The sequence below is a fragment of the Charadrius vociferus genome, unplaced genomic scaffold (genome assembly GCF_000708025.1).
Source record: "Charadrius vociferus isolate BGI_N301 unplaced genomic scaffold, ASM70802v2 scaffold88, whole genome shotgun sequence".
In the NCBI taxonomy this organism is placed as follows: Eukaryota; Metazoa; Chordata; class Aves; order Charadriiformes; family Charadriidae; genus Charadrius; species Charadrius vociferus.
The window spans coordinates 586851-614827 of NW_009649619.1; the positions used below are offsets into that span (position 1 = coordinate 586851).

Here is a 27977-nt window from a genome sequence, read left to right on the forward strand (position 1 = left end):
ATCCAAAAATGTGTTGAAGAACTTTGTTCTATGTATTTTGTTACTCAGCTTTAATGTCTTCCATTCTTCATCATGTTTGGTGAAGAATAATTCTTATATTGTTCTGGGTTTTGTCTTTGATGGTTCAGTTTTGTTTGCAATTTCCAGAATACCTAGATATTTGCCTTGTCTGTGCAGAGATATTCTGCATGCACAGCCAAAAAGCAAAATATTAGTCTTGCAAAAGACTTTCTGCATTTTTTAGTGTTTCTTATAAAAAGTCTTCTGTATCAAATTTGTTATTGGTTTGGATATCCTTGTAGTTAGATTTCTTTCTAAGCATGGAAAGTGGTCTGACAGATACGTGCAAAAGGTACCTAATTTTATGCTGTCAATGTTATGTTTAATGTTTTTTCTGATGTGGTATTGTGTTTTACATTACTCATATTTTTCTTCTAGGCAAACGGAGTGGGCGTAGTAAAAAATGGAAAGAGATGCTGAAGTTGCCACCTATTAGTCATTGTGAAGGTATTAGATGCTCAATCGGTAGGTGTCCTGTGGAATGGTCTGATTTTTTTTTTGAGAAGGAAGGCTAAGAGTTTAGTGGTGTTAACTGAAATTATTCTGGCTTGCTTCTAAATGCTAGTTAGCAAAAAAAAAGCTATTAGACTTTTAATGTGATGGAGAATTTATGAGCAGATAAAAGCTGTATCACAGCTCCTTGTTTGTTAAAGGAAGCTGCTCCAAAAGGATAAATTTACAAAGCCATGAATTAGAAAAAGGAATCATGTTGCAATTTGAATGATGTGGTAATATATTTCACTTTTTTTCTTAATGTCTTTTAATCATTTTTTTAACCTTTTCTGTTATTATCTTGTGTTCCTTCTTTCCAAACAATCTGGTTTGCTTTGGGATTGCTACTTCATAATATTGTTGCTTTCCAACCCCCAACATAAATGAAACTTAACCATATCGTTCAATGTGTTTTTAATAAATGTGGTAGTCTATAAGAGACAAATGTGGCTGAGAGTGAGCGTTTCACTATTCTTTGGGATCATTGCGTGTTTTTGATATCTTTGCTAAATATGTTAATGTAAAATCTTCACGCTTTAGTGACATTTTCTGACCTATTCTCAAATGCAAGTAAGGATGATGCTATGACAAAGATAAAAATAAATAAAGATATTTACTTATTATTTCTTTCTCAGAAAGAGACTATAACCAGCTTTGTGACAAACAGCCAATAGGAAGGCTTCTCTTCAGACAGTTCTGTGATTCCAGACCAGATCTGAAAAGATGCATTGAATTTCTGGATGCAGTGGTAAGCAGTGAGAAATGGAGATGGATATCAGTAGGCAATAGCTTACACATTTTTGTTTGTAAAAAGTTAGGGTTTTGTATGATTTTTGCTGGGGTAGAGTTAATTTTCTTCAACGTAGCTCACGCTGTGCTATGTTTTGGATTTTTGACCAAAATAGTGTTAATAACACAGATGTTTTAGTTATTGCTGAACAATGATTACACAGCATCGAGGCCTTCTGTGTTTCTTATGCTGCCCCACCAGTGAGTAGGCTGGGGGGGCACAAGAAGTTGGGAGGGGATACAGCCAGGACCACTGACCCCAACTGACCAATGGGACCCCAACTGACCATACCATATGACACTGCTCAGCAATAAAAGCTGGGGGAAAGAAGGAGGTAGGGGGGAAGTTGGACTTACGTTGTTTGTCTTGCCAAGTAGCCATATAGCGTGATGATGAAGCCCTGCTTTCCTACAAATGGCTAAACATCTGCCTACCAATTGGAAGAAGCAAATGAATTCCTTATTTTGCTTTGCTTGTGCGTGCAGCTTTGCTTTATCTCAACCCACAAGTTTACTCACTTCTATAATTCTGTTTATCACTGGGGGGAGTGAGCGAGCGGCTGTGTGGCGCTTAGCTGACTACCAGGGTTAACAGACAACATTTTTATAAAATATTAATTTTCTGTCAACACATCTGTGCATTAATGCTGCATACATTATAAAATATAGTGAGATTTACTCTATGCCAACTGTAAAGCTGTAACTTCTGATGAATGTCAAAAATCTCTGTTACTTTATGGAAGATGTACTTACTATAAAATCTCTGCCATCTTGGTATGGTGAGAGCTACAAAAATGGGCATGATGGGAATGAGAGAAGTATTTTCAGAAAGACATAGTGCTTGACTTCTTTAGCCTAAAAGGATGTGCATGCAACAAATATTACGTATGATACTCAGACTTGAAAATGTTGTAAATATAGGCTTGAAAATGTTGCAACTTGCATGGAAGCTCTAGGCTAGACAGAATGTGCTAACTAAAAAAAAAATACAATGGAGATGGAAATTTAGGGAACCATCTATGGAAGGAGAGAAACCAGATTTTATAGACCAAGGGAAAAGGAAGTGTTTTCTCTTGATTTATTCACATCTTGGTATCTAACACTAAAGAATGAGTGGAGGAAGGAAGTGTGCCCGTAGCCACATTTTGTAAAAAATCCTCAGACAAAACCCTCATGGGGCGGGGGAAAGTAGTGAGAGAAGTAGCCAGGCATTTAACAGTTCTTAAGAGGGGAGAATAATAGCTCAGAGCTTTTTATTCTTTGTCTCTCATAGTTAATCCAGGTGCAGTCAGATACAGTGTTAAACTAAGATTGCTGCTAAAAGAACAGTTTTCCTCATCCCACCCATTTTGTTCTTGTATTTGGGGAACAAATGACCAAAGAAGATAGGAATAAGGTAGTGCTGCTGCTTACATTCGTCCCAAAATACTGTCTCGGAATGCAAGATGGGTCTGAAAGGTGCAGGGTATAAGGAAGTACATAGGATTATTGCTGTGCCCCCCACTTCACCATACCTTCATTTTCCCGACAGGAGAATAAACTGAGGCGCTCTATCAGCTGAAAAGGAACTTTAATGTCAAATATGTAGAATTGCCTTACATGTTAATGAATCTTTGTGCAATTAGGCTTATTCTCCCGGTGTGTTTCACCATACTTTTGTGACTATTAGGACCTGTTCTAGCACCAAATTCCAGAGACCAGTTTGATAGTTGGAGACAGAACGGATTGAATGGAAATCCAGAACCATAGAGCTAAATACCCTGAAGTGAATGTAAACCAGAGCCTTTAATGAGCATTGCACAATGGGGAGACCACTGACAACTGTGGATGTACCCTTAATGGTTACAACTTCTGTGCACATTTTTAATACTTAAAAGCTTAGATAAGGAGTAGCAAAATCTTAGGCATGATCGCCTTTTCTGGACTGGACTTTCAGCAAGCTGGTACAAGCTTTTTTTGGGGTGGGGTTAAAGGTTTTTTTGTTGGTTTTGTGTGTAAGGCAGTCATGTGAAGGAAAAGGCTAAGGTTGTGGGGTCTTTACTTCAGGTTTTACCAATTTTTAATCTTTTTTTAATTTTAAATAAGTTTTAGACTTAATATTTCTGAAAATAAAATTTCTGGCATGAAATGCCATAGTCTTAAGAGCCTTGAATCTTAATTAAAAGAGTTTTCTCACTCTCGTATATGGAGCAATGTGATTGCAGCAGCATAATTATTTCAGGAGGCCAAAATGGCAAACCAAGGTAGTACAATGCTATGTCGTCTACCTGTACTGAGTACTAACACTGGTAAGCTTTAACTCTTGAGAAGGTGTGACCTTAAAGTCTGGAGTCAGCTTGGCTTTACAGAAAGAAGAGTTGTGAAATAATTGAATAAAAGTGTCAGAAATTAAAGTGAGGAATTACAGTTATCCAGTCATCTAGTGACTCATTTCACTAGCTGGGGACAAGGTTACTCAAGTATGAAAAAGAGTGGGTGACAGCTCAAACTTCCCTCTTAAGCGCTGCGAGTAACAGAAATTAGTTGACAAGGCTGTCTCTTAAACTTCCTTTTAAATTACAGTATCTGCTTAAAACAGTATGCTTAACTGTTTGTATTAAATTAGTGACTACTTTGGCATAATTGAAAATGTTAAAGGTGGTAAGTGCACTGCTGTGGTTGATTAACTTTTCTAACCTGCTCAGGCTGTTTGGTAGTTGCAGAAGGATTCCTTACCAGTAGACTGATTGTGGCAGAATTGAAGTAACAAAAACAATGGCTTGCAATTGTTTATGGATTTGAGTACTGTGCTGAAGCGGTTGATACCATAATGTTTCAGCTGAAAAGATGTTGATGACTTAGTAGTGACTCATTGTGGGTTAGTTGCAATTGATTGCAGAACTGGAGTTCAGGGATTCTGTTCTTTTCAGTATTGTGTGTGTGTGTGCTTGGTTCTTGAACTGTAATTTTTCATTGGTTTAGTTTTCTTTATACAGATATGTAACTTCTCATTTGATTAGATCAATCACTTGGAAGTTCCTATGAGGTTCTTAATGATTGTTGTCCCAGTATGCCAAACTGTTGTTTTGTAGTGTGTTCTGGAGGTCTGCCATATATTCTTTTTTCCTAGGTGCGTGCTTTTACATTCTGAGATATGAAATAAGCTTTGATTGAGTTGGCCCAGCTTACGAAGCTAATACAGGTTGCTGTTTGAGATTGCTCTTTCCTTAATTCATCTTTCCCCAGATTCTTTGTTATATTTAAATGTTGTGACTTCTGATGTGCGCTTCTAGGTTATTCCTTAAAATTATTAATAGTAAGCAGTCCTTGGAGTTTTTCAATACTAGTATCTGTTTGTTTGTTTGTTTGTTCTTTCCATAGGTAGCTACCTCTGGAGCTCTGTTAAGCCGCCAGTTGTTTATCTGCAAAATGCACTGCATTGCACAGTGGTCTTTTTTACATCACAGTACCACATATTACTAAGTGAAAAACTTCACAAAATTTTGTATCTGCTCGGTTTTAAAGAACGAAGTAGGGTTTGGTTTAGATCTTGTTTATTTCCAGTTAACATGACCTTCTGGAAAGTAGTAGTTTTATCCTGGTTTTACCCAAGACTGTAGTAAAGAAAAATACATGAGGGAAAAAAAATAACACAATGAAGAAAAAGCTGATTATTATACTCATTTAATTATTTCCTATCTGGACCATTCTGTCCTACCATACGATGTAAATACTATTTCATTGTAATTGATCTACTTTAACCTCTAGGATGTAGTTTCTTTAATTGCATTCAGACTAATTGTTAGTTTTTTATGTTTTCCAAAAGTTAAATTCCATGTGTGGGTTTTTTTTTTTTTTAGGGCTGTTCTTAATACATATTTCACTACGTAGTCTAAAAATCTTTAAATAGATTTTAAACAATGAGAGCCTTCATTTCCTTTTATATTAGGAGCATTGTGGTATTCATGGCACAACTTACCTAACATCGTGTAAAAGAGCATAGTGCCAAATAGTTCTGAACATAATTTAATTTTCAATTTCATTCCCCTAGGCAGAATATGAGGTATCTTCAGATGAAAAGCGTATAGACTGTGGCCTAAAAGTTTTAGAGACGTACTTCACTAATGGGGTAAATATATTACATTGCAAAATATTGTCTCAAGTGTTTTGTAAATGTCAGATAAACAGAGATCTAAGTGGTTGCATTGTTTTTAGTAAATTGACTTTCAAACTTCATTAGTCCCATTTTTGTCTTTCTGAAAGGTATACTGCCTTCTAAAACTGTGAGACTTCTATCAACTTGAGCAAAAACCTTGACTAATCTCTGCTTTTATGACTGCTATCATTACGATTTATTCTGCTGTTTTCTAATTAAAATATTGGTCTCAAGTGAAGATATATTTTTAAACAAACTCATGTAGCATGTGAAGAAAACTTGTTAACAAATTAACTCAAGAGTTTTCTCATGTCTCTGAAGACATGAGAACGAGGAATTCTTGAAATTCTCAGGCTTCTTTCAGACTCCTGTGTGGCCTTGGTTTGTTGTAAATTTTCAGAATTGCTGCAGGTTTTCATAAAGTGAAATGCTGTTTTGTTTTGTTCCAGAACATTCTGTTTCTCTGTCTTTTGCATGGAGATCATTAATAGCCAATCTTTGGCATATATTAGATCTCACTGATTGACTTGTAAGAGTCTGTTCTTTGGTATCCAATAGAAGCTTTTCTGTGGAGATATAATTAGATGTTTGCTTTCTATGAATAGATGCTCCTTCTGCTTCTCTTACTTCGGTAATCTGGAGAAGACTTTACTCCAAATGAAGGTCTTGCAGATGCCTTAAAAACAGAAAGACTCCAAGTTTACCACATTTCTTCCGATACTTTCTTTGGCACTACCATAAGTTTTTGCCAAAAAAAAAAAAAAAAAGAGATTTCTTTGAGCTGGTTTGCAATAGTTTCCCAAATTGTGTGTGTTTCACCTTCCTTTCATCCTGCCAGAAACAAGTAGGTAACTTGCATTTGTGGTGGTAGACTTATGAAAAGAAATTCAAGTTCTTGCCAAGTTTGTTTCCCTGGATACTGAAATAGTAAATAACTGTAATAGCTTTCAGTGCATTTTTCTGTAATAGAGAACAAGTAAAAATTTTGCCTGAATCTGACTTTCTTGGTTTCCTCTTTAGCCAAACCATTCCTTTCCTTTTCTGTATTAGCAGATTTCATTTCACTTTGAATACAGAACTTTTACTCGTTCTATTGATTTACAAGATTTCTTTCATTGTTGCCCCCCCCCTCTTTTTTTTTTTTTTTTTTTTTTTTTTTTTAATGATATAAAGTCTGCAGCACACTTGCCAGAAATACCTCAGGAAACAGTAAATGAATGTAAATCAAGACTGGAAAAGAACCCTTCTAAGGATCTTTTTATGGACTGTACTAGGTAAGTTAAAAATGCATAGTGCTAAGTTTGAGTATCACACAAGAAATTCATATGTTTCTGAGAGAAATGAAAGATTAAGTTATTACACTCAGGAGTATTTGGTCTCTGGAATGAGTTTGGTAAGAAATTTGGAACAGATTTATTAAAGGACTAGGTTTCCTTCAGATGTGATGTAGACGTTTGACTTTTGCAGAGCTTTATCTTCAATGCCATTTTTGCATAAAATCACACTATTATCCGCTACCAAGTATTGTTTAAGTTAGAATGGTATTTCTCTTTATTATATTCTTACCTTTTGAGTGACTCCTCTTCCATGGTGAAGGTACTTAGAAAAATATGAAGTTATAAACTGGAGCTTGAAAGATGTCTGAACAATGTTACATAATTTATAGCTTTTGATAACGGGTTGAGCTGAGGCCAACAGTTATGTTTCATTGAGATGGCTGGTTAGAGGATGGTTTGTGATAGCTAACCCAAACAAAGACAACTTGGTTTTGTTCTGAAGTCATGAAGTGGTATTTCACACAGCAGCAGAGAAGGCTTTTCTTGGAGGGATGGTACATGTTTACCAGTGTTGCATGTCTTTCTAAAGCCTTTATGTTTCTGATATTACTGGTTCTTCAAGGCATGCTTGATCATGTCTGAAGGATTACAACGCGTTTTGTCACTGCTTGGGTCATCTCCCTGGCAACAAAAATAAGCATACTTTATAACAACCTGAGATTATAAGATTGAAAGGGATGTGTGAGAACACCTAGTAAAACAAGTCTCAAATGGAGGATCTGCCATGTAGGTCATCCCTTTTCCTCTGCCCAGTTAATATCTGAATACAGTCTGAATGATTTTTTTTTTTTTTTTTTTTTCTCTCCTCCCCACTCCTCCACAGTGCGTTTACTTCAAGGGCAATAATAAGGTACCTGGTGTTCAGGTTGGATATGGCATTTAGTATTTCAATTTCAAATTCTAGAATAAAATTTTACTTACCAGTCTCCAAATAACGTATGAAAAATTGTAGATGCTTTCCTGTAAGTACCTTTCAGAGGTCATATTTGTGGGGTCACACATGCATTGCATAGCTACTGAGAGGCTGATGTTTAGGTGGGCTTGAAGACACTTAATGAGAATGCAGAGGTCAAACTTTGTAGTTACTATAGGTAACAGTAGTTTAGCATTCACTAGTGTTTTGACAGGAACACTTTTCTGTGACAGGCACTCATTTTGTGGGACATCTAGGTTAAAACCATTGTAGAGTGCAGTGACAATGTTTTTCTGCCTGCAGCTTGACTGATATGTTTAAGTATATTTTACTAGGTTGATAGCACTTCTTGCTTCATCAGTTTTCTCAGTATAAGATTGATTTTATTTTCCTGTTGCTAGAATCGTCCATGAATACCTAAGCAGAAGACCCTTTGAAGCTTACCAAGAAAGTGTGTATTTTTCCCGTTTTTTACAGTGGAAATGGCTGGAAAAGTAAGTTTGTTTATAATGTTTACATTATAATTTTGCTTTGCTTTGTGGCCAATTCTGTTTGTTATGTTAGAAATGCTGTAGAGCCCTAATGAATGACACTGCCTGTCTAAGAAATTATGATCTAAAAGACAAAATGTAAAGGTTGATGTTGATGGGACAGCAAGAGAGCCAATACTCCAAAGGAAATAGCTGTCCAGGAGTCTTTAAGTGGTAAATTTGTATTGGGTAAATGCAGATTTATTATCGTGTGGGTATATGTTTGGCTGTCAAGCATGCAGAGATATACCAATCTTTCTTGGAAATGCTATCATACTTTAGTTTCAAACTTGGTCTAATTAGTGGTTAATAAGCAGAGTATAACCCACTGGGTGATTGATTTAACTACTCAGTTTTTCAGGGTGGTACAGACACAGTTCTAGTAATTACAATGCTGCAAGATTTGTCTATATCAGAATCTAGTTTGGGCTTTTAAATCAATGCTAAATGAGTGTCCAGACTTTTTCAGAAGGCTGAAATTGGTACAAATTGATTCTAATTCAGCACTGCTGGGCATCATGATCACGTATTCAAAAACTAAGGTGCTCGAGCATTAATTTTATGGTAAATTCCAATTATCCAGTGTCTTTATTTGACTGAATTAGTAGCAAAAGCCAGGAAGAGAACTAGGGAAGTTACTCAAACAATTAAACAAAATTCTCTACCAAATGAAATTCCATTCGTTGTCCTGAGAACAAAGCTGCATTAACAATGACTGCTCTTTAAAAAACAAAACAAAAACAAACCAAAACCCACCACCATGAAATAGCCCTGCTCGTGATTAGGAGTGTTATAGCACAGAATGGGTGACACCTTTACTGCCTCAGGTTATCTGTTCCTCTTCCACTACATCAATACCTTAACAATTTGGCTTGTGAACTGCTGTTGCATACCTCAACGCTTTCTTTTTTGAAAAATGGAAACAGCAAAGCAAAATCAGAAATGGTTTACCTTTGAAATGCTGCATTGTAAGCATGATCTCATTGAAACGCAGCCTACATGTGTATGGCAACTAAGGGAGACAACTGGAGGTGCTAAATTGACCATTAATGAGACTAGATAAGGCTCTAACTGTAAACAGCACAGGGCCTGATTGATCAGCTTTTTTTCCCCGCTGTTGTGAATGTCTGATGACCACATGAGGGAGCCAATGTTTCTAATCAGAACACCCCTTTCATTTGAAATTCAGCTTCTTATAATACTCTCTTCATGAGGTCAAGGCAACTGTTATTCAGTAAGATGTCATACAACAGGAAGGAGAAAATGAAGATACACGTCGGGGTGGGGAGGGCATTGCTAACTCTTGTAATTCCTGTTGCAGTAATTGTTTCTTTCTGTTAATCAGGCAACCAGTAACGAAACACACATTTAGGCATTATCGAGTACTAGGCAAAGGTGGATTTGGAGAGGTGAGTACAGATATATCTTTCTGGAGGCAATCTTTAAGAAAAAAAAACAAAAGGTTAATACAGAAGAGCAGCTTTTTAACTCTTGACTCTAACAATCTGTTTGACACGTCACCTGGCAAACTGTCATCAATCCAAACTTTTCATTTAATGTGTTAGTTTCAGTACTGTAGGTCATGCACAAAGTTGGAGAAAATTTGCACTAACAACAGTTGCTTCTGTTTAGAAATTCCATTTGGCAATGAGAATGTAGTTTCTACTTAATAATTATGTAGAATATTCATGAACCTGATAGGAAAATCTATAGATTTTATTCATTCTGTTCATAATTCATTGGGTTTTTTCCCCCTGCGTGCTTTAACTAGAGCCCTGTATTGAAGAGGAAGGAGGGTTACTAAATTATCATCTTTCTCCCGCTTGTTTATGGCATGGATGTTTGTCCTCTGTCCTGCTTGTGTAGACATATACTATTACCACAGTGAAGTTTTTCACCAACACAAGATCCACAGTTTTACTGAACTATTCAACCCCAACAAAAACGGGTTTGCTCCTTCATAATAATTTTTTCTACTTCTGTTACAGCTTTTGTGACCCTTCATAGTTTTTTCATGGGTGAAAGCTCTGTATTGAAGCTTACAGACCTTCATTTTCTGAGAGCATTCAAGAGTGAAAAAAGAAAATAAAATTTTATCCTCTTGAAAAAAAATAATTCTAAAAAATGCCCTGGCATCTGACACACCTTCCTTCTTTTTTAGGTGTGTGCCTGTCAAGTACGGGCAACAGGAAAAATGTATGCTTGTAAGAAGCTAGAAAAAAAGAGAATAAAGAAGAGGAAAGGAGAATCAATGGCTCTAAATGAAAAAAGAATTCTAGAAAAAGTGAATAGTAGGTTTGTAGTAAGTATCTACTTCTGATCTGATCTTATTCTCAGAAGTTTGTCTTGCTTTGCTTTATTTCAGTCTCTTCCAGGAGCTTGTGGGCACAAGACTTTTTTTTATTGATTGAGAGAATGCATGACTGCTGAGATAAATGATTGATATAATAAGAAGTATGTTTTGTGTGTGATTGTAAGTAGCCCATGCAGAGGGATTTTTTTTATCCGATATTGAATTGTTTTAGTCTGCCTACTTTATTTCTCTTATAACAAAAACATTAGGTTGTGTTTCAGCATGCTGATGCCACTGAATCTTTGTCCTCTCTTTCAAGGTGAATTGGTTATTCTGTAGTACTCAGACCTGAATAATCGCTTAAATTCTATTTCTGCTGCAGCTTATGACTGAGTATGTTTGCATGTGTTTAACAAAGAGGATATTCCATATACTTTATTCCATCCTATTTTTTCCTTCTTTTCCCTGTCTCTTCTTCCTATGCATTGCGCTCTGTTTTCTTCTCTTAACCCTTTCTTCCTTCCCATACACCTATTTTCTTATAATTAATATTGATTTTTAATTTCATTTTTGAAGGTTATTCATAAATGCTCTTACAAAGGGGTGACTTCATGAGAGTCTGTTATTTAATTGCCATTAGAAGTTGCATATCCTGCATTTCTGTGACTTTTAATAGCAGAGGTTTTATATTCTTAGGTATTTTCATAGCATTCATTACTATGTTGCTTATACATTTCAAGCTAAACACAAAATTTGACTCGTATATCAATTCAAGTTAGTTATATTGCTTTGCTGTGAATGAAGGCTTAAAGAGGTATCTTGGATGTGAAACAATTAACATAACTTTTAAATAGAAATTCCACAGAATGAAAGTCTTCATACTTTAACTTGAGACTATCACCTAAATTATGGTCTGTTTGTAACTCTAATTACTAAGCAGTGAAATAACTTAGAATGATCAAAGATACACCAGGTAAACTTTCCCTCAGGTAATGTTTATTTTTTGTATTGAATTCTTGTCATTTAAATGTTAATTTTAAATGCATTTTGTTTTGGTTTTAAATCCATTTACTGATAAATTTTGTATTGCTGTTCAGAGAGGATTTTAAAGTACCTGTGTTAGAGGGTAGTGGAAGTTATTTATAAACATATATGTATGAAATATGTATGTATATATTTTCTCATAAGCTTTATGTATTAAAAAAAAGCCCTGTTGAATACTGCGGGGTAAAAGAAAAATTAAGAATCTGCTGGCCAGTTACATTAACATATTTTAAATTATTATAAATGATGTTTTTATATAAACATGCTAATGTTACTTTCTCGCAAGGCTCATGGCCTTGGTTTGATTGAAATTGAATCCAGAAATTAGCTGAATTGATCCAGAAATTAGTTTTAGAGATATGAGTAAACCTCCTATTTTTGAGTAATATTTTTTCAAGATATGTAAATATTCTAAATCAATAATTGATCAAAGTTTAATTTAAAATTACTTTATAGGATTGAGCATAAGTTATTTTCCTCTTGCAGTCCACTGTTTGGGTTTTTTTGAAGTAACACAGAAGCTTTAGATCTAGGACCTGCAGTAATACTGGGTTGGAAGTGGGTAGATAATTTGTCATGCTTGTGCCATAAGGCAAGTCATTAATAGCTGGACAGGACAGTTTAAAACCACCAAATAGGAACCCTTGCCCTGATTAGCTGATTTGTATATTTATTTCATTTTGTTATTTAGTATTGGATTTATGCTTCTGAAGGAAGAGTTTGGACTTACTCCCGAGTTATGACCTTTATGTACTTGTACTGCTTTTAAAAATACATTCATTGAGTGAAAAAAAATCCTACTGATTTTTTTCTAACTTATGCTTAGCTTACATTAGATAAGTATGTTTAAATCCCATTGCTTTTAGTACAAGTTAGTTGATCTCTGTAGGTAATTTTGAAGATCCTGCCAGATGTTCATCAGCATAGCATAGCTTTTTCTATTGAAACTGAGTTTGTACCTTAAACAACATGTTCAATTTTGCAGTATATAACACCATTTAAAAATTGTTGCTCTTTAAATTCACAAGACTACTGTAAAACTTCAAATGCACTTTAAAAACATTTACTTAAAACCAGAAGAAAAAAATAAAAGGTGTTCTTCCTTCCCTATCAGCACCTCGTTCCAGTGAGAAGAAAGACTATAAAGAGCTATGCTAAGTCTTTACTGCTGACAAGTTCTAAGCCAGGGAAATATGCAGTTATTTGGGGAGGTGGAGGGAGCAACAGAAACTACATGTTTGATCTTTTAAATAACTTTTTAAGTTTCTCTAGTGTAGGGCAGCTTTGAGTCTTGTAGAAGTTCAGGAAGATGGTTTGACAATGCATTATTCCTGAGGTATTAATAAAATAAGGTATATGTGCACGTCATCTTTACAAAGAGTAATATAGATAACATGCAGCTAAGGGGCATCATCAATAAATCTGGATAGAGCTCTATGGTATCTAAACAGATATCTCACTAAACTTTTGTATGGGGGTGTAGTGTATGTGTATAGATGCAAATTAGTCTGAATTCCTTTCTGTCTTCAAGTGCTGGACAGGAACAATTCTCTACTTGGCTGTTTTGTTCTTTTTTGTTTTAAAAAAAGGATTAATGTGGTGTTTGTATTGGAAAAAAAAAAAAAGGAGCTGTGAATTGTATCGGGGTTTATGAATTAATAATGGTCGTCTTCTCCCCCTGCCCCATTTTTAGGTTAGTTTATCCTATACATATGAGACGAAAGATGCCCTGTGTTTAGTATTAACCATAATGAATGGAGGGGATTTGAAGTTTCACATATATAACATGGGAAATCCTGGCTTTGATGAAGAAAGGGCTATTTTCTATGCTGCAGAACTGTGCTGTGGTCTGGAGGATTTGCAGAAGGAGAGAATTGTTTACAGGTGAGTGGCATCAATTTTCCATGTCTGTTCAGCATTGGATGTATTAATTGTTTTCTACTAAAACAAGCTTGTACTTCAACTTCATAGTAAAAGTTGTTTTAGGAACATGGGATTATATTCCAGCCCACTCTAAAGTAGAAGTTCATAGAAGGCTATACAAATCCCTTGCTGCGTTGTTACACCTAAGAGGGTAAAAAGTCAGTTATAATCCATATCGCCCTCTTTCTTCTGTTTTTATTTCAGATTCCTCCAATAAACACTTTATTGCTTTTGTATTAATGAAACTGTCAGAAGCCTCATATATTGCCACTGAGATTGTACGATCTTGCTGCTCTTTTCTGTCTCTATATATACATCATTTAACCCCTGGCATTATTATTACAGAACAAGCAAAACAAACTTAGTGGTGGACCAAGAACACTTTCTTCATATTTCTTGTGTGTAAAACCAAGTACCACTTGTTTTCAAGGAAGATTTAAAGTATAAGCTTGCATAACTTTAATGTAATGAGCCTTAGTCTTTTCCCTCTCCAATATAGAAGACTAACATACACACAGCAGAAAGTGGCAGAACCACAGAATAAATCAGGCTTATGCTGGTGGTTGTATGTGGTTCCCTAAAAAATTTGGCCAATCTTACAATGTTACGCAGTGTGTTTTGGCACATAGGAGGGAAGCAAGGATGAATGGTTTTGCCCATCATTCTACTCATATCGATCAGCTACAAGTAGGTCATTTCATATTGCTCAAGTGAAAACAAAACTGATTGTTTAAAATATAAAACAACAACTAAAAAACCCTGAACAAAACAAAAACAACAAAAAAAAACCACCACAGCCCTTGTGTTTAAGCCCAACTTGTTAGCTATTTGCTTACAAGACCTTCAAACACGTAATGTCAAATCCTGTGTGTTCTGTCTGTAATTCCAGATCTTGCAGCAGTTGTGGTTTCTTCTGGAGCGGTCTTGGTGTCTAGATCTCTGTCCTGTTTTGTGCTATCACATAATCAGTTTTGAACTATTAAGAATTTGCATGGACTTACATTTATGAGCAAGGAAAACAGTAGTTTCACAACCAACTCTGAGTAAAATTGCCTCTTAATTAGAAGAATGGGAATTATTTTTAGTTATAGTTCATAACAAAATGAAGGACCAAGAGACAGTTACCTGTACGTGTGTTAATAACTGAATAATTTGTATGCTTGGAGGAAAAAGCAGGGCTTAAATTTAATCATAATACCTGAAGGCATTATTCAAACAATTCAGTATAGGGCATACTAAGGGAGTTCCTGCCCAGTATGTAAACAGTTGACTTTTTTAAAAAGAGACTCTAATTATACCATGTCAACTCAACTGCACTTGAGTACTAAAACTCAAATATGTTTGGAGAATTTTACACTTTCTGTAGAATCACTTTCAGCCCTGTGTTTTTTAATATCGAATGACCAACTTTTTCTAGAACAAAGTCTTGTTTCTTTTCTTTTGCTATGGGGAAGTTTTTTTTCTGACGACCTTGATTTGTTTTTTCCATCTGTATTTCTTTTTGTATCATGCATTTAGGAGCGTAGTTGTAATTTTTACAGTTTTAAAGTCAAGAAGCCAAACCAGGCGGTCATAGAAATCTTCAGAATTTCAGTAATTACAGTCATGTGTTACGAGGTCCAAATTCTCTATCAGACATCTTAACTGAAATGCATTTAAGCAGCAATACCGTGATTACGTATTAGTGAAACAGAAAGCTTGGGAAAATTTGCCATCATTTTATTCTCACCAATGAAGTTATGCTGGCAACCTCCAGTCTTAATGTTGTTGTGGGGGAGAGAACATAATGAAGCACATTTTCATTGATTCAGTGATTTAATTTCCAAATTATGGTAACTAGTATTTTTCATTCTCCAGGGCAAGAAAATACAGAAGGAATGTTTTTTTTATTTTGCTGTCATTTTGAAAGCATTTAATTAATGAATTAATTAATTTCTGAAATTGGAGCTACTTATTTTTCTTGTTGCCGTATTTCAAGATCTATTACTGCATTTGATTTCCAGCTTTAAAGAAGGAGTTTTAAAACTCTTTTTAGACAAATAGCTTTAACTGTTAAAGTGGACTCTAATTCTGTAACAGACTGTTGTAAAATATTTGCTTGAGAACGTGTTTTTCTGGCTTTCCATCTGTATATTCACAGTAAAATGTACTGTAGAGGCAGTGGAAGAAGGGAAATTCAGAACTTCTGAAAATAGAAATCCTCAGTGCAGACGGGTGTAAAAATCAGTTCATGTTCTCAGTTTGTTCAGTTCTAGAATAGCAGTTTTAACGTTTTATTATAAATTTATTATATTTGGGATGTGTTGCCATCAGTAGCAAAATGCCTCATAAAGTGGACAACTTAGGCCTAACTTCCTCTCCATTAACACCAATTTTTATTGTGTTTCATGTGTCTTTATAGCAGTTATTACTGCATTTCAAGCAGTGGCGTTGGTGCTGTCTGGAGGACCCTGGAGTCAGTTGTGCCATGTTGTTAGTGGGGTTCCCACGGGCTTGAAAGAACAGATGCAGAGCTGGAAGGAGGGCTCTGCACTGCCCTGTGACAGCAATTGAGCCAGTTTGCTTGTTCAGTGGTAGCTTGTGAAACTCTCTGTAACTTGCCATATGTTGCTGACATTAGAAAAATAAGCAAACAGACAGGAACAGGCAGTAGTGGAGCTATTCTTCCATCTGCTACGTAAAAAGTCTGATAATACTTAGGGCAAAGTCAGGATTTGTATAAGACAGAGTGGGGAACAAGTGCCTGCTTTCCAAGAGAGACTTAATTGCTGGATTTTTCCTGCAGGAGTTACCTGACTCCTCAAGGATGGTAGTGTTCTTTATCAGATGAACTGCTTGGATACCTAAATTTTCCTCACGAGCTCACGTAGGTGCCTGTTGCACCACTGAATGTGCCTGGAAGGTCAAAGATCAGGCTCAAAGACCTGTTGAAGCTGTAGTGGATAAAACAAATAACTCCTTGCCTGCCTCACACCCATGCTCAGAGTAGAAATCTTTACAGTGAAATCCCCAGATGAATTTTTATCCAAAAAGATTCTATGTAGGAAGGCTGGTGTGAGCTATAGCAAAAATAGACCAGTGCTTTTTTAGGCCAATTTAAAATAAATGTATAATTTCTAAGTCTTTTTAATGAACCTCTTAGTTTTGTGAGCTTTGGAGTCCTCCAACCTTTCTCCCTCCTAAAGGAAAACTGCTGCCTTTGCTAGAATGGGATTGCTAGCTCTCATTCTGAGCTTGGTGGCTGAGCAGTAGTAGCCAGCGCAGGACTACCATCTCTGTATTCCAACAGAAAATGTGACTCTGGCCTCTGTCATGGTGGAGGAAGGGAAGAGGGAGAAAGCTGGTACCCCAAAGCTAGCACCTCAGAGCTAGAACTTATAGCTGAATGCTTCCAAAAGCTGAATTCTTCGCAAACCGCTAGGCCTAGAAACTAATAGCATTAAAAAGCTGGAATTTTGGCTAGGAACAAGTTTTACTATTGACCAACCAAAATCATGTCAGAACAGCATTAGCTTCTCTTAAGCAGCAGATGTTGCTAGTAAGTATTAAGTTTTAGATTAGACTTTAATCAGCCTTCTTGGAGATGAAACTCTTTAAACTTGCTTACTTGAGTTAACCTGAGCATACATTACCTGCTTTAAAGTAGATGTGTTTCTTCCTAAAGTTTGAGCTGAATTTTCTTTATCTTTTTTGGTACTGGTACAGTTCTTATACATTATTCAGTCTTTTCTGCTTGTATATGAATAACTGTTTTTCTCACAACTGTACATATATCCATATAGGAAAATATTGGTTTTAATAGTCTATTCCATTAATAACCGAATCTTTAGCCAAGTACTGATTTTTGCTTGTCTATTTCTGGCCTTACGGTATTTATGGTGGAATAAATCTAAGAGACTGTATTGCAGTCCACATACTTTCTGATGCATATCACAATTACGTATAATATATATATAATATGTTTTATACATATATTCTGTGCATATATATAATATGTACAAAATATGTATGTTCTCAGTAGAATCTGCTAGAGGATTGAGGGGGGATCTTATTAATACATACAAATACTTAATGGGAGGATGCCAGGGGGATGGGAGTAGTCTTTTTTCAGTGGCGCCCAGTGATAGGACGAGGGGTAATGGGCATAAACTTGAACATAGGAAGTTCCATCTTAACATGAGAAGGAACTTCTTTACTTTGAGGGTAGTGGAGCACTGGAACAGGCTGCCCAGAGAGGTGGTGGAGTCTCCCACTCTGGAGACATTCAAAACCCGCCTGGACGCTGTCCTGTGTAACGTGCTGTACGTGACCCTGCTCTGGCAGGGGGGTTGGACTAGATGATCTCCAGAGGTCCCTTCCAACCCTAACAATTCTGTGAATTCTGTGAAATCCTAGAAGTAACCTCTGAACAGCTGATTCAGCTTCAGTGACTCCCCAGATTTTTGGGGAGGAAATTCAAATATCCCATTGAGTTTCTTCTTTTGTTCTTAAAGTAAAAATGAGCAAGGAGATGCCTATAAAATGCAGAATAGCAACAGTGAATTAATTGCCCTTTTTGCTATTTCCTGAGTCTTGCTAGCATTTAATAGCTAAAAAATGTTTCATGTGAAACTTTGATGTTTATGGAAAAGTAGTAGACACTCTTAGAAAGTTGATTGCAAAGAATCCTAATGAAATACAAGTGTCTAGTATGCTTTCGAAGCTGCATATCCAAATTAATGAAATTGAGTTAGAATGGGTGGTATTAAGACTATGCTTAGTCATGGGAGTATTACTTTGTTGATAATTTGATACCCTGGGATGGAATATAGCAAGGGGTCAGGATCAGACTGCAGCAAGCACTAATGTGCTTTACCATTGTGGAGTTGTATGGCTGACACTCTCGGGAGAAATCACTTTCACTTATGAGCATAAATTCGAGTGTTAGTTAGTGGTTCTTTCTATCTTTTAATCTGTGAAATATTAATTGTTGCTGTTAATGAAAATGGATTAGAGAGTTGGGGAAAAAATGAATCTTGAGTTCTATGGTTAAACTATTTGGAGTATAGGTCCTTAAATTCACAACTTTTTCTTTTCTATATAGGTGGAAACTGGAATAATCGCTTTAATCAGAACCAAGAAGTCTTATGTTGCCTCAGTTGCACTTGATAATGGCTAATAATTTTGCCTTTGTATAATTCACACTTCTGTTCTGTTTAATTTGTAGAGACTTGAAGCCTGAGAATATACTTCTTGATGACTGTGGTAAGTAAATATTAAAATTAATTTTGACATTGGGAATTACAAATCTAATTAATACTGTGCCAGAAATCATAGGGATTTTTTCATAATAAAAGGGACCTGACTGACAAATGTTAACTTTAATTAGTAAATAAAAAACTGCCCTTGCTTTTTAGAAAGTAGGGGAAGATAGTGGGGTTTTGAGGGGTGATGATAACGATGTTTGAGGGGTCAATTTCCCACTTTAAAATGGCTACTTTTACCCTTTTGCTCCTCTTTCTTCCTCCCTTTTCGGTTTAAGATGTCTAAACATTTTTACGGATTTTTGTCTCTCTTTGTCTTTTCTTTTGACTATGGAAACATGATTTCTGAGATTTGGGGCCAGAATTTTACTTAGTAAACTATAATTAAGCAATAAAGAAGCAAAGAAAACTGAAGCATCTCTGTGTTAATGGTTCAACTAAAACAGGCCTGATGGTTACTGATGCATATGTGGCCAGAAGGAACCAAGGAAGTACAAACAATATGAAGAAGTGTTTGTAGGTTTTTGTTTTTCAAAAGCCAAGTTAATTTCCTTTAATGACTTTGTATAAAATTTATCAGACTCTTTTTGAATTCACTGTAGAACATATGCAGCAATTACCTTCTTCTAAGCTGTGGATGAATACTACCTGTTTGTTGTTGTAATTGCTGAGTATTTTAGTTAACGAAAAACTGTTTTTGAAGTCATTAGCACAATTTATTTTTTTTAAAGTCAGCATGTTCTGACTGATAAATTTCTAAAAAGATGATGCTTGGGGGAAGTCACTTTCCAAGAGCTAAAGCTTTGCTAGACATCAAATGCATTCTTTAATTTTTCTCTCCAGCGATGTCTTGCAAAAGCTGAAGGCTTCTTGGAGGAAAGATGCGGCCTTGCAGGACTGCACGAGAATGCTTTCTCTTTGCCAGAGATATTCTGATCTTGTTCCAGAGAGCAGAGGGGACTAATTAGAAAATCGCTTCAGGAGCTCAGATCCTGCACTTGAAAAGGGGTTCATCAGATGTCCAGGAATAGAAGAGCATCTGAGCATATTTAAAATAGCATTTGCTGCTCAAGAGCATTTAGTTATTTCCAGCCAGTATATAGAGTGGCACTTGACTTTCTCCACTCTCTCTCCCCACCCCTTGATTATTTATCACATGTAAATAAGAAATTAATTTGCTTTTAACTAACACTGATGCTGTAGAGCTTTTTGAATGACAGAGAATATATGCATAAAGAACATCCAGGCAGTGGAACAGGTTACCCAGAGAGGTGATGCAGTGTCCGCTCTCGGAGGCTTTCTAGACAAGATTTTAAAAAGCCTTGAACTCTTTGGGCTGACTGCTTGCTCAGAAGGTTGTACTAGAGACCTTCTGAAGTCCCTTCCAGCCTGAATTATTCTGTGAATCTGTGATGTTTCTGTAAATGATGGTTACCCTGTCCTTACATCCAGTATTAGAAATAAATGTGGGTTTTGTTTTGTTCCCTCCCCCCTGAATCTTTCTACTACAGATGATTGTCAATTTTTCTGTTTTAAAATTGAGTTGAAAATGTAATTGTCCTTTCTTCTGTCTAGCCTTTTATTTTTTTATTAAGAAAATACATTATGTATTTTTAAATTAGAAACATATCAGTACAATTCTTGGCTTGAACTGTCTCGAATCATTTGCTGTTGAGTCTGTCCAGCAAAGAAATTTATTTGTCCATGGGAATGTAAGGGAGGGTGGGATGGATTTATTCCCATTGCCCTTCTTGGGCTGTTTCCCTATCCGAGCAGTGTTGTTTATAACAAACCGTAGTCTTCCACTAGACTGCTTTTACATTAATAGGTACTACTGTAAATGCCCTGTTGAACAGGAAAGGTAGTCAGCTTGAGAGATTGGCTTATAAAGTGAAATAGAAGCTGAAGTTACCTACATTAGACTGATTCATGAGATGGGGAAATCCTAATATTCAACTAACATGTTACAATATAAATAATTCTAAGTAGGTTATGGCTACGCTACTTTTCTTTTGGGGTGGAAGTGGGGATAGCAATTCCAGTTACTTGTGCTTAGCATTATTAGGGTACTTTATTAGAGGAAAACATGATGTCTCAGTACAGGCTACAGTTTTCTCATATTGGAACAAACGGAGTAAATTCTGATGTTTTGTTAGGAACTCAGCTAAGTGTTTGTGGTGGGAATACAGAACAGAAAAATGCAAGTGTCTGATGCATACATACAGAATTTGAAATGAGCAGTCATCATTTCTATTTGTCCTAGAGTAGCAGCCTATGCCAAAGCTAGGAATTAGAGTACTTAACAACAAAATTTTTTTGTATGACCTTCAGGAAATCAGTTAGATCTGTGCCTCTCTTCCTTTACATATTTAAGGGAGAGCTGAATAACGATAAATCACTCCATTCTAGTTAAGTTAAATAAGCTTAGTGGTATGAGTATATGAATGTTTTGATGTTTTGGGGTGGCTTTTTTAATAACGTATGCTACAGAATTTTTTTGGTTTAAAAGTAGCAAAATTTCATTATTTGCTGACTATGTGTAATTATTTTTTTTTTTAACATAAATAGGACATATCAGAATTTCAGATCTTGGATTAGCTGTGCAGATTCCAGAAGGAGAAACAGTCCGAGGACGGGTTGGGACTGTTGGTTACATGGGTATGTAAAGTATCCTTTGCTAGTTATGTTTCACTAGAAAATTTGCTTCTGTGAATACATGAATGACTTGTCCAAAGAACTATATTTGGTCTGAATTAGTTACTACACTTTTTACGGGAAGAAAGGTTATGCAGTGGTAGATGTTAGTAGTCAATTAGAAGTCTACTGATAAACTTGAAAACTTACCTCTGGAAATTCTAGCTTTAGGTAGAACTTTAAGAAAGCACCTAATTTTTTTCTGAGGTTCAAAGAGATTTAGGGTCACAGGTAAGCAGGCGAATTACTGTGACAACATGTTTCCTCCCATGCTTTGGAAAAACTTCATTCTTAGTTTATAAACAATATTGACCTTAAGTGTTAAAAAACTTAAGTGTTTCTCTTGGATATAAACAGAGTCCTTGCTGTAGAAATGAAGATTTCTTCAAAGTATAGAGGAGTTACACAATGATCTCTGCACAAAGCCAGAAGAGTGCCTAAGAGTTTTTTCAATATTTAATTAGTTAAAGTGAATTGTCATGGGGGTTTCTTTGTTTTTGTTTTGTAGCTCCAGAAGTGCTCAAAAACGAAAAGTACACATTCAGCCCGGATTGGTGGGGTCTTGGGTGCTTGATTTATGAAATGATTGAAGGACAGTCTCCGTTCAGGAAGCATAAGGAAAGGGTCAAACGGGATGAGATTGACCGGAGAGTAAAGGAAGACCAGGAAACATACTCAGACAAGTTCTCAGAGGAGGCAAAATCCATCTGCAGGATGGTGGGTGAAGAGACGTAGAGGTTTGAAAATTAAATTTCTAATCCTTTTTAAGAGATGAACTACTTTATTTTAACATCTCCTATTGAAAATTTTTCAAAGCTGGAGTTCTTAAATCTTTCTTTGGTTCAGATGGAAATTTGTGATCGTGAGTTGTTCAGTTATCAAACTTTGAGAATTCAGAACTTTTTTCAAGATGAAGGAAGGCTGCATAAATTGATTTTTCATCATGTGAATGAAAAGGTTCAGTATTCCTTGGACCACATGTAATTACAGGTGGAGTACAACAGCATGCTCAACTTTGATACTGTATGGGGAGAAATGGCAGAGCAGTATACTAGTTTCCTTCCCTAAAAGAGTCTGTACGAGACAACAGCTTTTTTTTTATCTTGCATGTTCTTAAATTTAGTAAAAAAATATGTCTATATGGAAAGCTTCAAAAGTTTACTTCACTAGTTTATGCAAAATATGTGCATTACTTTTGGAAAAAAAAGTAAGTCTGTATTTCCTGAAAGTAATGTCTACTGCAAAGTCTGTACTGTAAAATCTATTTAGCATGGCATCAATTAAAATATTTTCATGTAACTGTGGGTATAATCTTCAAAAGGTCTTCTTTCAGAGATTCTTTTGTCTACTGAAAATCTTATTGCTCCCAGAATATTGTAGTTTGGATTTCCAGTTCGTTTTGATACCATGACAAGTTTCATCTAATAGAAGGCCAAGTAACAAAATAAACTTATTGAAAGACATTGTATATAGATTTTTTTTTTTTTTTTATTGTGGAATTATATCACTGGATCAGCTTTTTTTCCTTATCTTTGCAGTTACTTGCTAAAAATCCAGGGGAACGACTGGGTTGCACTGAAGATGGAGCTGCTATGGTAAAGCAACATCCTATTTTCAAGAATATTAACTTCAAGAGGCTGGAAGCTAACATGTTAGAACCTCCATTCTTGCCAGATGTAAGTAGGTGAGACAGATTTGATTAGTATCTAAAAAGGCAAGAACTGTCATAATTCTATGTCAGCAATCACATGAACTTCAGAGTAACCTTTAAAGTTAATTAAATTGGCAGGAGAAGGCCATTGTAGCTATTGATGCCTAGTTTTGTGACATTTCATCTGAGATCACAAAACAATTTACAACAGTGGTATTGCTCTAAGGAGTTTTGTAGCTGATTACTTAGCCCTTAAAAGTCTACTTCCCTAGCTCAGACGCTGAACAAATGAAGATCAGCTTTGAAGAAATTACTCTGGAGTTGAAAGGAGGGTGACAGAAGATGAGTGAATGATAACAACCATTAAGTAATCCAAAGAAGTTGCATGCTGTTCCTGGTTTTGCTGTTTCTTTTCTGTTACATGCAGGATGGATGGAATTGCTCAGGTGCCCCACGACAAGAGTCTTTTAAGTTTCTGCATTTCTGTTTTGTAGTATAGTGTAATTTGGTGATCAGCAATGTGAAATATAAAATTGCAGACATTTGCTCCCCCTTTGCTCATCTAGGAAAGAAAAAAAAGAAAAAAAACCAAACAAAAAAACCAAAACCAAACCCACACCCAAACCACAAAAAAACCTCAAAACCAAAACCTTAATGAAGTAATCTTGTATTGTACTGCAGCCACGTGCCGTATATTGTAAAGATGTCCTGGACATAGAGCAGTTCTCAACAGTAAAAGGAGTGAACCTGGATACTACAGATGATGACTTCTATTCCAAATTTGTTACGGGTTGTGTCTCAATCCCTTGGCAAAATGAGGTATTGTATGCTTCATAAAAGATTCTTTTCTTTAGCACAGCAGTATAGAAGATTTAATAAGGGATATAATTATAGTATTAACTTTCTCTGTGAGATGTAAAGAAGTTTCTGCTTTAGACTACTTTGCTAAAAGACTTCTGAAAAAAGTTTTGCTCAAAACATAAACAACTTGTTAAAAATTGAGATCTACGGTAAATGTGCATAAATAGAACCTGACATCTTGTCATCATAGATACAGCTTACAGAACAGTATTTAGCATCAGCATCACCACATTTTCGTTGTTCTTCTATCACGTTATTCAATATTGTTGTTCATAGGAGAGGGATAGAATGCTATTCAAAGTATTCAAAAGCAAATAGGCGCAGTGCAAGCTATTTGTGTATCATGCCTGTATATCAATAGAGTATCCAGGTGACATAGTAATACAGAACTGCAGATTTCACCTTTTCTAAAGTTTCAAAACAAACAATTCAACATTGGTTGAGTCAGACTTTCTCTTAAAGCTTTTTCGTCTGCCTAGTGAATGAGTATTCTGGTATTCTGCATAGAATACTAGAATTTTGCTACCTCTGCATGCAGTTCAGTCTGTGTTTAGGAAATTCAGTTCTTCTTCATTATTTCAGGAAGAGCACTCAGTAACAATTCTGGTTACTAGAATAATTCTAGTTCTTGTTATGAATGCCTTCCTCCTATTATAAGATATTCATAACTTTCTGAAACTAGTATTGTCTTGAATTCTACTAGTGTAGTTTCTTCCCTGGTATGATTTTTTTTATTTTATTTAAAGCTTGAACACAAAAGATGAGCAATTTCTGAAAAAGTCAGAGAAAAAAGTACATTCCCTATTGTTTCCCTTTTGCTTTTTTTTTGCATTTCATTGCAAAGGAGATTTGAAACGTGTCATTTGACATAGAAAGTCTTCACTAAGAAGCAAGGAACCTTAGGCTGTTGAAGAAATAAAAATTTCCTGCGCTGTGTTGTAATTCTGAACTTCAGATTATGATGCAGTCATTAAGAAATGCACTGCAGCTTAATAACTCTAACCCCACCTAGAGGGATAAAGCTGAAAGTAGTTGTGGAATTCTGGTGACGGTAATTCAGTCTCTTCAAGTAATAACTGCAGACTTCATTTTGCATTTCTGCTTATTTTTTCTTTTAATTCATGTTACTGAGCTTTCCCTCAAATCTTTGCTCTCAGTCTCTTAAGAATTCCTCTTCCCTTCCCATAATTTACCTAATGTCATGGTTTGCAACAAAGGCAGACCACATTTCTTCTTGTTCCTCTTTATGCCCACTCTCCCTCTACAAGGTATGCTTATTTGGTTCCGTGCCTGTTACGATAGGTGGGTATCAGTGGCACTCACCAATAAATGCCAACATGTGAGCATTAACCACTCTCCTCCTTCTGACCATGTCTGTTTTACATTTTAGCATTTACTCTTTCTGCTGTCCTTTCTGCACCCATTAATTGTGTTTTTAATTCTTTCGTTTTCTGTATACACAAACACTGATTATTGCAAAATCCCTTGCTTCTCTGCAGAGACCTGTCTTCATTATATCTTTTTTTTTTTCCATGATGTATTACCTTCTAATTTTACTATGTGTTAGCTGTGTTTTGATAGACGGTTGTCCAAAACACCAGAATGATTAAATTACTGTAGTCAGACATCAGTTGCTTTTTTCCCTGAGAGTGCAGTTTGTCCCCTTCGTAAGAAGTATCCCCCCTAATATTATGCAGGTACTCGTATTCTGCATAGAATAATCATTTCTCCTACTCAATGTTATGTTTATTAATAAAGTTCAGTCCATGGTATAGAGGAATTATATTTGCTAGGTTAGGCTGCTCTGAAATTAGCAGAATAGATGAAAGGAAAATCAATTTCTGGTTCTAAAAACTTGTGCTTATTGCATCATGGGCAGAAGAAATGCCTTAACAAAGCAAGGGAGCATCTGAGTTCTTACCTGCACGGTAGTGCTCTCATTGCGATTCTTTAGTTTGCAGAATGCACAAAGAGAGTTAATGTGCCTGTCTTCATGAAGCTCAGCAAGTGGTGTAGTTTGGCTGATGAATTTGTAAGTTTGTTAGGAGTACCCAGCCAGAGTAAATAGATAATAAATGGAACATGTTTGAGAGGCTTGTATGGATATTTCATTTATATTTCATATGTTTTAAAGATGATTGAAACGGGATGCTTTGAAGATATCAATGCATATGAAACTGATGGTACTGTATCACCAGACAGAGAGAGGTCTCCTAAACCAAAGAGGGGCTTCTTTCACAGACTTTTTAGTGGAGAGGTAAGGGTATTTATTTCCTTTCATAAGAAAATTACCAATAAGACCTTAACATTCATTCAATTTTTTATATTATTTTGTGATAGAAAAACCAAGTTGTTCGTTGAATACTGAAACAAATTAAATCTGGTTTATTATGGCTTTGCCCCTGCACTGCATTTCAGAAACTGTAGCAATCCCTATAACTCTAGGAGTTTTTTCTCCCTCAGCATTCTGCCTTCCTCTAGCCTCTGCTAGCTGTTATCTGGTGTGAATGTAGTGTGTGTTGTTTACAGTTGTGCTATAGATCTTTCTTTCCTAAAGATTTGGGTCTTGCTCCTTATGTATTTTGCCATTTTTTATAAAAACTTCTGGGGCGATGACTTCAGAGATAATTGAGGCCCCCTCTGTAAAAACTTAAATGAAATCGACTAATGAACTCAGAAATGAGTGTGGTGCAGCGATGCAACTCTAGGACTCGCTCCTTTAGAAAGCTGGGCTCCCAATGAATCATTCTAGTATATTAAGCAAATAAGTAAAAATATCCGCTAAATGAATGAGTGTGAAAAAGTGTCATGAAACAAATGCTAAAATATCTTAGGAAGTTTAATGCCTTTACCAAAACAACATAATACATGTTTAAATAGCTTCTGATAATACAGAGCCCTTTCTTACAGACATAACTTCTACTCTTCAGTAAACATTTAGAGGTATATGAATGGAGTATTTACCACCTAAAAGACAGGTGGCATATCGTGCTTGTTTATAGGTCAATCAGAATAGGCTCTTTGTAAAGGTTTTCAGTTGAAGATGTTGTACACAATTCTGCTTGCTCAGTATGCCTGCACTTAGAGTGGAATTATCTTGAGAAGCATGAGTATATTCCAGTAGAGAACACTTCTGTAGAAACTACTTTTGCTTTCAAGCAGAAATGGAATTTTAAAATTGCTAGGAGCATATCATTAAGTGGCCACAACAGGGCCATGTATTAAAATTGCATGATGATATTTTTTGTCATTCACCTCTCTAAAATGGTACAATGCTAATGGAATGTATAATAGTACTGTCATTTTTAGTTCACCTTTTCAAATTCCCTCTTCCCCCACTTACAGTAATGGAATAGAAGGAATGGTTAAGTGTACTAATGATCTCACATAGCTGAAGTTAAAGCTTGTGTCTTAGTGTAGACTTTTCAAGCTGAACCAGCGGGGTTCATAGTGTCCCAAGATATGGTTCTATGTATTGAGAAAGAGTCCGAAAAAAAACCTAATCCAGCTTGATAACCTTCAGTTGGTTTTGAAGTAATAAGACTGCAGTTAATTGTCCTGTGAAGTTAAAAGAAGGAAAGATCTTAAGGTTAAATGAAACTGTAATGACTTGAGATTTGGGGTTGGGTTGTGATTTCCTTTGATATTCCCAAAGCATTTAGTTACTGTGGAGTAAAATGTGCTGGAAAAAGAGCCACCCCCCACTCCCCCAGCCTTTCTGTGCCCCACAAAACACACAAACCAACAATAGTGTCAGCTCTGCAGCTCAGTTGTCTCTTTGTCTTCTCTTGCAGGTCTGCTTTAAATCTGATTGCAGTGATGATGAGCAGGAGTCCTCCAGACTTTAAATCATTTTACTTTCATCAGAAAGGATGAGCAAACTTTAAATGTTTTATATCTCTGTAGCAAATTGTATTATATATATTTTTTATCTGAGTTCAAGGATTTTTGTACATTTGTACTTCATTTGTTTTAAGATGTATATTTTCACTAAAGCTTAACTGTACAAAAA

At 35.8% G+C, this 27977-nt stretch overlaps 1 protein-coding gene across 1 annotated transcript; it reads left to right on the forward strand.

Moving 5' to 3' along the window:
• Positions 1-443: 443 nt before the first annotated feature.
• On the forward strand, positions 444-27977 carry GRK4 (G protein-coupled receptor kinase 4). Its single transcript, XM_009890515.1, has 15 exons — positions 444-525; positions 1188-1300; positions 5372-5449; positions 6650-6750; positions 8128-8220; positions 9602-9665; positions 10418-10558; positions 13287-13477; positions 18723-18760; positions 21328-21417; positions 21962-22170; positions 22992-23129; positions 23786-23923; positions 26100-26222; positions 27760-27977. Exons 1-15 carry the CDS (start codon positions 474-476, stop codon positions 27811-27813), a joined length of 1623 nt encoding a protein of 540 aa, XP_009888817.1. The 5' UTR covers positions 444-473; the 3' UTR covers positions 27814-27977.